General features: G+C 39.9%; 1 protein-coding gene across 1 annotated transcript; it reads right to left on the bottom strand.

Moving 5' to 3' along the window:
- Positions 1-308: 308 nt before the first annotated feature.
- LOC306871013 (myosin heavy chain, fast skeletal muscle-like) lies at positions 309-10,655 on the bottom strand (the record flags this gene model as incomplete). The annotated part of the gene is made up of 39 exons (XM_079418655.1): positions 309-416; positions 552-683; positions 811-906; positions 977-1,081; positions 1,252-1,422; positions 1,510-1,635; positions 1,721-1,924; positions 2,045-2,353; positions 2,464-2,588; positions 2,695-2,860; positions 2,968-3,151; positions 3,233-3,429; positions 3,519-3,637; positions 3,797-3,923; positions 4,000-4,389; positions 4,467-4,557; positions 4,637-4,782; positions 4,870-5,046; positions 5,153-5,395; positions 5,485-5,740; positions 5,834-5,970; positions 6,074-6,197; positions 6,283-6,400; positions 6,507-6,594; positions 6,742-6,812; positions 6,919-7,219; positions 7,304-7,474; positions 7,559-7,708; positions 7,830-7,948; positions 8,100-8,238; positions 8,324-8,427; positions 8,535-8,633; positions 8,726-8,789; positions 8,915-9,007; positions 9,091-9,202; positions 9,384-9,411; positions 9,971-10,127; positions 10,212-10,355; positions 10,449-10,655. The coding sequence occupies 39 exons, from the start codon at positions 10,653-10,655 to the stop codon at positions 402-404; spliced, it is 5,805 nt and encodes a 1,934-aa protein (XP_079274781.1). The 3' UTR covers positions 309-401.
- Positions 10,656-11,191: the final 536 nt, after the last annotated feature.

The following is an 11,191-nucleotide window of genomic DNA, read 5'->3' as shown; positions in this document are numbered from 1 at the left end:
TAAATGACTTCTTATAAATGTGTGTTATTTAGTGTGTGTTGTGTTGCCGTTTATATATGTATACATAAAGAATTGCCTTTAAGGATGATAAAGTTAAGTAAGTTTAATTTACTTTTAATAAACGTTTTTTGCTTTTTTTGCTTGTATGAGTGGAGAAAACCTTAATGAACAAACTTTTTTACATTATTGACAGCTATTATGTGTATTATGCTGGAATATTTCAGTATTTAAGTGTCATTTTTTTTTTAATCAATTCATTAATTTATTTGGGAATAAAATTCCTCTGAAGATCACTCCAAAACAAATGTCTAGTTAGCACAGATTTATTTCAGATGTATGTAAATCTACTGAACAATCATATTATATGACTTCAGTAGAGGCTCCCATCAGGTTTGGGGGTTTCACTCTTCTTTGATCTGAGAAAAAAAAATGACATACAGAAGTCATGTAAATACTCAGTACATTTTTCAAGCGTAAACTGAATACTGTATGTTTCTTCTCAGTAAATGCAGGCAAGCATTTACTTTACTGAGTAAAGATTTGCAACTGACCTTTCCAGCATCACGGCTCTTGACTCTGAGCTTGTTGACTTGAGACTCAGCAATGTCAGCACGCTCCTCAGCCTCCTCCAGCTCATGTTGCACCTTCCTCAACTTGGACAAATGAGTGTTGCCTTGCTCCTCCTAAAGAGTAACATTTTTAGTGTGTTTGTTAACTAAGCCGTGGAACATCTATTATACTGTTCCACTACATAAATTACTAGTAAATTAATAATCAATGTGTCAAAATGTTCAGATTTATTTAACATACCGCCTCCTCAGCCTGCCTCTTGTAGGCTTTGACCTTCAACTGCAGCTTATCAACCAGATCCTGAAGTCTGTTGATGTTCTTCTTATCCTCCTCAGTCTACAAACAATAAAAACTTTTCATAGATTTGTATGGATAAACCTATGGATATGGTAGGGAATGATCATACCTGATAAGACAGCTCTTTCACTCTCCTCTCATATTTGCGGACACCCTTAACAGCATCAACTCCACGTCTCTGTTCTGCTTCAACTTCAACCTCAAGCTCACGAACCTTTGATAGCACATAATAAATAAGTGAACTAAGGTTCCAAGATGGTGTTTTAATTTTAGGAATATGTGTAAGCAATATCTTCAAGAGATTTTATCCTAATATTATATTTATATAATATCCTTTATATATTTTATATAATATATATTTTAAAATCCTTTAAAAATATTTACCCTGCTCTCCAACTTCTGGAGTTGTTTCTTTCCTCCCTTCATGGCCAGATTCTCAGCCTCATCCAGACGATGCTGCAGGTCCTTCACTGTGACCTCCAGATTCTTCTTCATCCTCTCAAGGTGAGAACTGGTGTCCTGCTCCTTCTTGAGCTCTTCTGCCATCATTGCAGCCTTTTGCATTAATATAGATATATATTAGATTGACATTTTTAAGTACACAAATGTTTTGTGAAACATTTGGTAGCTACGGTTTCTCACATCAGTGATGGCTTTCTTGGCCTTGTCCTCTGCATTTCTGGCTTCCTGTACAGTGTCGTCAACTTCACTCTGGATTTGAACAAGGTCAGACTCGAGCTTCTTCTTAGTGTTCAGGAGACTTGTGTTCTGCAATATGGAAAGCATCAGTATAAACATTTTAAACAATGCTCTCAATTTCCTTAACTTCACTGTAAAAACAACATGCCCTAACCTGAGAGTGCAGCAGCCCAACACGCTCACTGATGTCCACCAGCTCTTGTTCAGCCACTTTGCGGCCTCTCTCTGTCTGCTCCAGAGCAGCTCTTAGCTCTTCAATCTCAGCTTGCATCAGAGTGTTTCTGCGCTCCACCATTGCCACCTGCTCCTTCATGTCTTCCTGTCCTATCAGAGCATCATCAAGGTGCAGTTGGGCATCCTGGACATAACAATAGCATTACAGTAAGCTTTTGATGTGCTTTCGGTTTGCCTTTACTTAGCATAGGTCAGATTATACAAACATATTTATGCACCCCAAAGACAAAGAGAAGCCACATACCTTGAGTTGTCCCTGAACGTTCCTGAGCTGTTTCTGGGCCTCAGAAGCTTGGCGATTGGCATGGCTCAGCTGAATCTCCATCTCATTAAGGTCTCCCTCCATCTTCTTCTTGATTCTCAGGGCATCATTCCTGCTCCTGACCTCAGAGTCCAGAGTGCTCTGCATGGATTCAATGACTCTCTGGCTGTTCCTCTTGATCTGCTCCATTTCCTCATCCTTCTCTGCAAGCTTCCTGTCAATCTCACCCTTGACCTGGTTTAGCTCAAGCTGGACACGGAGAATCTTGGACTCCTCATGCTCCAGGGTGCCCTTTGAAAAATAAAAAATAAAAAACATTTACATTTCAGATTGAAAATATGCATTAACAACACAATATAATGCTTCTAGCAAGAATTACATCTCAATCTCAGGATACTCACTTCAGCTTCCTCCAGGGCAGTCTGAATCTCAGACTTCTCAGTCTCCACTGTCTTCTTGGCCTTTTCCAGCTCATGGATGCTCTTACCAGTCTCACCCAACTGCTCTGTCAGATCTGAAATCTCCTCTACAAGTTAGAAAGAAAATATTAATCAACAAATATACTGTGAATCACTACAGATTTAACACTGTAAAACAGATTTAAATAATCAACTTAGTAATGTCATTCTTACGCTGCAGATTCTTGTTTTCTCTCTTGAGGGTCTCCAGCTGATCCATACTCTCCTCATAAGAGTTCTTCATCTTGAACAGCTCAGTGCTGAGTGAACGAGCCTCTTTCTGGGCACCTTCCAGCTCTGCCTGACCTTCCTCATATTTCTGCTTCCATTCTGCCAGGACCTTTGGTGAAGATATTTCAAGGTCAAGTTTATTTAGAACATCTTCAACAAAGCCCATTTTAGCAATGATTTAGGAAGAGAATATCATATAATGATTAATTTTTTTACCTTGTCAAAGTTCCTCTGCTTCTTGTCAAGGTTGGCAGCCAAAGAATTGGCTCTCTCCACATCAATCATGAGGTCCTCCACCTCACCCTGGAGTCTCTGTTTGGTTTTCTCCAGAGATGCACATTTGGAATTTACAGCCTCAATTTGTTCCTCTGCCTCCTGCAGGCGCTGAGCCAGCTTCTTCCTACAATGAATTTGTAAAGTTTTAACACAAAAGCCTTTTTCCATATGAACAAATAGTAATCAGCTTTTGTGATGTTCATACTTGGCCTCTTCAAGCTCCTCAGTGCGCTGGACGGCATCAGTTTCATATTTGGCTCTCCACTGAGCAACTTCACTGTTGGCCTTTGACATTCCCCGCTGCAGCTCAGCCTTTGCCTCCTGCTCTTCCTCAAACTGCTCACGGAGCAGGTCGCAATCATGACGGGCTGATTGCACAGCATGAGCCAGTGCGTTCTTAGCCTAGGAGAGAAAGTCACATAATATTAGCTTTATTGCTTAGTAGCATAGTCAAAACTGTGTGTTTGTTTGTTTTGACTATGCTATATTACCTTAACCTCCTCTTCAACATGCCTCTTAAGCTCTTCGGTTTGCTGAGTGAAAGCTTGTTTGCCTCTGGTGAGCTGAGAAACCAAAGCCTCCTTCTCCTCCAGCTGACGACCAAACTCACCTGTGTAAATTTAAACTCACTGTGTCAGATTGTGTTAATGTCTCCAACAGTTAATATCAAAACAAACTATATAAAATAAAATTTAAATGTATGTTTTCTCTAATAAGACTCAATTACTATTGAAGTACTATTAATTTCTTCGTGATTGTTTATGGTTACCATTTTCAGTTTGAAGTCTTGCTCTTTGAGCACTGAGGTCATTTATCTGGCGAAGGTTCTCGTCATTCTTAGACTTTATTTCACTAAGTTGGTCCTCGAGTGTGCGGGACATTTTCTCAAGATTGCCCTACAAATACAAGATCATTAGATGTTTGAAAAACTTCAAGACATGTTCTATATTTTTTAGGCATAAAATTACCAACCTTTGCTTTGGCAACAGTCTCCATGTTGCTGGAGAGATCATCAATCTCCATTTTGTATTCACTCTTCTCTTTCTCAAGCTTCTGCTTGACACGCTGGAGGTTGTCGATTTGCTCTCCCAGCTCGGCCACACTGTCTGCCTGCTTCTTACGGAGGGCAGCAGCTGTAGCTTCATGCTGGAGGGTGGACTCTTCAAGATCACGACGCAGCTTCTGGAATTCAGCTTCACGCTTTTTATTCATCTCAATCTGAGCAGCAGTGGCTCCTCCAGCCTCCTCAAGCCTCTCACTGATCTCCTCAAGTTCCCTGGAGAGATCAGCTCTCTGCTTCTCAACCTTGGCGCGAGCAGCACGCTCAGCCTCAATCTCTTCCTCCAGTTCCTCAATGCGAGCCTACAGTGGCAAGTATTTAATCAGAAATTTTAGGGATCTGTATTTGATCAAAATCTCTCAATCTCTCCATTTCATACCTGAAGCTCCTTGATCTTCTTCTGGAGTTGAGCACCCAGAGTTTGTTCATCTTCAATCTTGCTGAGCAGCTGGCTTGTTTCAAAGTCTTTCCTGTGGGTGTTCAATAATGAGTTTTTTAAACAATAACAAATTTTAAAAAGTTTTCATTAAAAGATTATGTTTTAATTACTTTTTAATTTTCTCCTCGGATTGCTGTTTGTCATTTTCCAGGTCCATGATGGACTCTTGGGCTAATTTCAGGTCTCCTTCAAGCTTTCTCTTGGCTCTCTCCAGGTCCATGCGGAGCTTCTTCTCTTGTTCAAGGGAACCCTCAAGCTATTGGACAGGGATATAGAAAATATTTTCAGGGTAAAAAAGACAGTTCATTTAATTAATTAATGACATGTTTAGTTAGTAACTCACATCATCAACTTGCTGCTCAAGTTTTGTCTTGGATTTGGTCAGGGTGTTGACTTTGTCCTCCTCTGCCTGGAGATCATCCAAGGTCTGCTGATGTGCCTCTTGGAGGGCTTTCTTCTCCTTTGTAAGCTTGGCAACGCTCTCATCCTGAGCTGCCATTTCCTCCGTCAAGTTCTTGACCTGTGTGATTTTTTTTTTCCAAGTGAGTTTTTTTTTAACAATACATATTCTGCATCATCATATAAAACAGAGATGAATCTAATCTTAAACCAACATAATCCCCAACCTTATTCTCAGTGGCATGTTTCTCCTTTTCCACTTTAGCCAAGGTGAGCTCCAGGTCATCGATGTCTTTCTTCAGCTCAGAGCACTCATCCTCCAGTTTCCTCTTCTTGGCTGTCAGTTCAGCATTGATCTCTTCCTCATCCTCCAGTCTTTCAGTTGTCTCTTTGAGTTTAGCTTCAAGCTGGATTTTGCTCTTGATCAGACCCTCACACCTCTCCTCAGCATCTGAGAGATTCTCAGATTCCTGTTTAGAAAATATATCACTATCACTGGAAACCAAACTGTTAATTTTAATGGAGCCAAAATTCAGTTAATTCAATTTGGTAAACTCACAGATGCTGCTTGCAGCTGCAGATCATTTTTCTCTTGCAGCAGTGCCACCATCTTCTCTTCAAGCTCCTTCTTTTTGGCTTCAGCCTTGGCAAGATTTTCTTTGCATTTTGTATAATCCTCTTTCATGTTTGACAACTCCTTCTCAGTCTCAGCACTCTTCAGCAGAGGCTTAATCTTGTAGTAAACCTTCATCCATGGCCAGTGTTTGACATTCATGAATGAGCGAATGTTGTATTGGATGGTGTAAATGGACTCCCTAAGAATAATTCATTATTAAATGCCATAATTATCATTATTTACCATTCACACAGGTATTATTGATAGTATCTTTATTCATGACATTCCTCACCTCCTCTCCGTCATCTTCACAAACTCCCTCCTCATCAAGTAACCGCGGCAAAGAGCCTGAGTCATTGTTACCAGAGCAGCCAGTTTCTCATCACGCATCTCCTCAAGAGTACCCAGAAGACCAGCTTTGAAGAACACCTGAATTCACAACAAATCAAAAGATATTGATTTAAACAGAATGAGCATAAACAATAGATCGTGATTATTGAATGCTTTAATTGCTGTAAAGTAGAATATGAACCTTTGTGTGTCCAAATTTGTACTGCTCGTGATCAACGTCAATGGATCCCAGGAGTTTCTCAGAAGCCTTCTTGTTGTCAATAAACTGTCCCTCTGGGATTACACCGGCATTCAGCACCTTGTATCTGTTGAAGATCAATCAAAATGCTTCATATCCTCTAATTAAAAGCCTCATACAGAAAATGGTGTTTTTCATGTGGTCCCATTTACCTCTGCTTGAAGTCACCATAGAGGATTCTGCTGGGGAAGCCCTTTCTGCAGATTCTGATGCCCTCCAGCACACCGTTACACCTCAGCTGGTGGATAACCAGGAAGTTCTCCATGAGACCTATAAAGAACAGTTTAGATTATCAGCTTGGTAAATTGACATCATCATTATTATATATATTACTTTTGTTAATGCCAACATATCTGTAAGCCCTTTATAACTTTACCTGGAGTCTTGGACTCATTGGGAATCAGGCAACGCACAAAGTGAGGGTGAGTGCTCCTCAAGTTGGTCATGAGCTTGCCCAAGTTCTCCTGTTTAATCATGAATTGTTACAGCTTTCTTAGTCACATTCTCTCAGTTGTTTATATATATATTTTTCTCTGACTTAGAGTCAAGCAAGCTGAGACACAGTCACACGGTGCAACATTATTCACATTTGGTCTCAAACAAAGACATACTCTAAACTGAGAAGATACAGTCTGCATGGAACCACCCTTCTTCTTGCCTGCCTTCTTGCCACCACCAGTCTCTAAGTAAATGAAAAGACAAAGGAAGTAAGAAAGTGCAACATTAAATCAATGTTTGGTTAATTAAATTAACACAATTTAATTAACATTTCAGGTTTTTTTTATTACCCTCAACAACAGCTGGGTAGAGAGTAGCTAGCAATTTGACAGAAGACTTCTGGTAAAGCTGCAGAACAGACTCATTCAGTGGATCCTTGTTCTTGTCCAACCAGCCAGTAATGTTGTAGTCCACAGTTCCAGCGTAGTGGACCAGAGAGAAGTGGGCCTCAGCTTTGCCTTTGGCAGGCTTTGGCTTCTCGAAAGCATTGGACTTGCCAAGATGCTGATCATACAGCTTGTTCTTGAAGGTAGTGTCTGAAGCCTTAGGGAACATGCACTCCTCTTCAAGGATGGAGAAGATACCCATGGGCTGTTTATAAAATAATATTTATTATTAAAAATGTATACTTTTGAAAACGGAAAATGGAAATGAAGTTCATAAACCAATAAAAACCTTCTCAATGAGCTCAATGCAAGCAGCCAAGTCCATGCCGAAGTCAATGAACGCCCAAACAATGCCCTCCTTCTTGTACTCCTCTTGTTCCAGCACAAACATGGTGTGGTTGAAAAACTGTTGCAGTTTCTCGTTAGTGAAGTTGATGCACAGCTGCTCCATGCTGTTGTACTGGAGAAAGGAACAGGACCATTTACTGACTGCTGAATGTAACTCAATTTGCCATAAAGAGAGATAAACATAAAAGATTCTTACATCAAAGATCTCAAAGCCAGCAATATCCAGCACACCGATGTAGAAATTTCTTTGTTGTTTTGTGTCCAACATCTGGTTGATACGAATGACCATCCACAAGAACATCCTCTCATAGATAGATTTGGACAAGGCGCTAACAGAGTTGTAAACCTGTAAGTAGAATAGAGGGGATATTTTATTAAAGACTTTTCGATTTTGCGATTATAAGTCAGATTCAATCACGATTTTCAGGCTGAACACAAGGAATTGCTGGAAATATGTTACTACATACCTGTGGCACAGTCTGACCTTTGGTCACAAACTCATTTCCGACCTTGACTCTGGGGTAGCACAAAGCCTTCAGCATATCAGCAGAGTTCAAACCCAGAAGGTAGGCAATTTTGTCAGCATCTGCAATTTAAAAGGGTACAAAACATCCATACATTTCTTGCCTTGAAAACATTTTGTTTTTCCTTCATGAAAATAGAAAGAATCAGTGCTTTTGATTCTCTCAATCAAAACACTGCATGTGATCACACATATTAGTACTACTTAGTCTCACCCTCTGTGCCATCAGGCTCAGCCTGCTCCTCACGCTGCTTCTGCTTGAACTTCACGTTTCCATGATGGAGCACTGCTCCAGTGAACTTGTAGATGCACATCTTCTCCTCAGCACTGAAGCCCAGAATGTCAATAGCAGTCTGGAAATTACAGAGAAGAATGAACTCTATGGTCAGCCATATTTATATAGAATGCATTAATAAAACAAAAACAGCATTGACTCACATCAGTAGCAACCAGCTCCTCTTTATCATCAATGCTTGCCACTGTGATCTGACCCATACTGCACGTGGGGAAGTCATAGGGGTTGGTGGTGATGAGCGTCATTTCTGTAAAATGCACATAAGAGCATTTATGAAAGAGTATTATCTGGTATTGTCTGAGTATTTACAATATTATCTGGCATCAAAACATAGAATCAAATATGTGCACCTACCAACCAGCTCAGGCTTATGGTTGGTCATCATCTGGTAAAAGATGTGGTAGCCTCTCTCATCTGAAAGCTGGAATGTGACTCTAGACTTCTCCAGCAGATCTGTTGAGAGAATGTACTTGAGTCACAATCATCTGAAGAGTGACAAAGACAAATGTAGGATGCATAAATTAAATTAAATCATGTTCACCTACATGTCTCAATGTCAGCACTGGCCAGTTTTCCTGTGTTGCCAAAGTGAATTCTGATGAATTTACCCTGTTTTAAACAAAACAAGATGACACATGAATAATAGTAATGATAATAGTTTTATAGTAATATTTGAGTGGAAAAATCCAACACAACTAATGAAATGTACTGTAAATAAAAAGTGGTGAACTTACAAAACGAGAGGAGTTGTCATTTCTCACAGTCTTGGCATTGCCATAAGCCTCAAGCAGAGGGTTGGCAGCAATGATCTGATCCTCAAGAGAGCCCTGCATTGGTTGAAGGGTATATTATTGTTATTATTATTATTATTATTACGTAAGTATACATATATTTTTACATAGTCTCATACCTGAATTTTGCTGGCAGTCTGCTCTTTCTTCTTGTCACCATGAACTGCAACTGTGGCAAAGTACTGGATGACACGTTTAGTGTTCACAGTCTTTCCAGCACCGGATTCTCCACTGGTTTATTAAAGATGAGAAGACAAACATTGATAAAATATATACATTTTTCAGAAGACAGAAGTTTACAGAATATTTATATTCTATTTTGTATATACTGTATGTCCATATATTGATATTTGCCATATCTCTACCTTATACTTACATCTGTTGCCATAGTCAATGAATTGAAAATACTTACGTAATCAGGACAGACTGGTTTTCTCTATCTGTTGATTACAATGTGTACAATTTCTGTCAGGACCACTATCGTCAATGATAGACACTTAGCATACAGTTTGGTTTGGCGTTATGGTTCTGTTCTGGGCAAAAACTCCCTGCCCATCCATGCAGCCTGTCATGAATGAGTAGGGAGAGCAGCAATAATAATAACCCCCAAAGGGTTAAAAGAACAGAACCAAGCAGAAATCATTAATGTACTTAATTACATTTAGTGTAACACATAACTCAAGATTAGGGAGTCTGATTCAACAGCAATGTCAGAAGCCAAGTCCTGACCGTGGTGAAAGGATGAGTTGGGGATGGAGGAGGGTAATTTGCTCCTGAGCAAGCAAGCTGCTGAATAATACTGAATAGCGCTTATGTAGAGATACCGTAATAGGTGTCGTATTCCTATAGGTAGATGTGATCAGCTGAGAGTCAGCTGATGCAAGCTTGACTCACGTGACCTGCCAGAACTAACGCTAACGCTTAATTTCTGGTAAATCTTTCTTTTATGTACAGCAACATTTAATTAAATCTATAGAACTAACTTCCGTAAGGTCTTACCAGTCTGCATGAACTGATAGGCGTTGTCAGAGACAGAAAAGATGTGGGGTGGGGCCTCCATACGCTTTTTGCCTCTGTAGGCAGCCACCACTTCTGCATCATACACTGGGAGCCACTTGTAGGGGTTCACAGTAGCGCAGAACAGCCCAGAGTAGGTCTGAAATGAGCAGAGAAGTGGTCAGATTGCAAAAATACAGACACAATTAACTTAAACACTGTTTCACTTTGCTTTAGAACTTACGTAGATCATCCATGCAGCATAACGCTCTTTGAGGTTATACAGCACAGAGGGTTCATTGAGATGGGTCATCATGGCCATGTCCTCAATCTTGTCATACTTGGGAGGATTCATTGGATGGACGTCTTCCTCTTTAGCAACTACCTCCTATTAATTTGATCCATTTAATATAGCAGAAAATAAATTAAATATGTAATACATTTTTGTACTGGGTATCTAGTCTAAATGTTGAAAATTCACCTCTTTAGTGTCAAGCACAATAACAGTGACTTTGCCACCGTCTTTGCTCTTGATTGTTCCCTTGACGTACAGCTCTTTAGGATAGGCCACATAGCAGGCAGCCTTGGCATCAAATGGTTTGCTCTGAGCCTCGATTCTCTCCTTTTCAGGCTTACGGAGGTAAATGGCAGCCTTGCCATAAAGGGCCATCTCCGCGTCCGTACTCATGGTGGCGGCTTACTAAAAGTTGGAGAAAAAAAATGACTTGGTGATCAAGTATACAAGTAAAGAATTCACAGAGGGTCTCGTGTAGGTCAGGTCTTTATAGATTTACAGCATATCAAAAAGTGAAGAAGCCAATTAAAATAATAAAAAAGTGAATACACTAGTCTTTAACTGATGGTGTGCCTGCTGCACGAGATTAGATCTGCCGCACAAGATACAATTTGCTGATACAGTTTAATACGTAAAAAAAAAAATGCATAAACACAAATGAAACATAATTGTTTGTATCTTTTATTTATGTGTACCAATGTGTACATACACTATGTATAAAATGTGTCCCTAGTCCCACTTAAAATCTGCCCTTGGACATGTGTGAAATCTCATTTATCAAAAATAGCAGCACATCTACAATAAGCAGTCTACATGGATTTGACAAAAGACCCGCTTATCAACCAAATTTGTAATGCAGTAACAGAATGTATTGCTACCACCTACCTTCGTGCTCCTTGAGACCAGATGAAATTTTCACAGCCCTGCCA

This window comes from Barbus barbus (genome assembly GCF_936440315.1).
Source record: "Barbus barbus genome assembly, chromosome: 6".
Lineage (NCBI taxonomy): Eukaryota > Metazoa > Chordata > Actinopteri > Cypriniformes > Cyprinidae > Barbus > Barbus barbus.
This window is presented reverse-complemented; position numbering and strand designations above follow the sequence as displayed.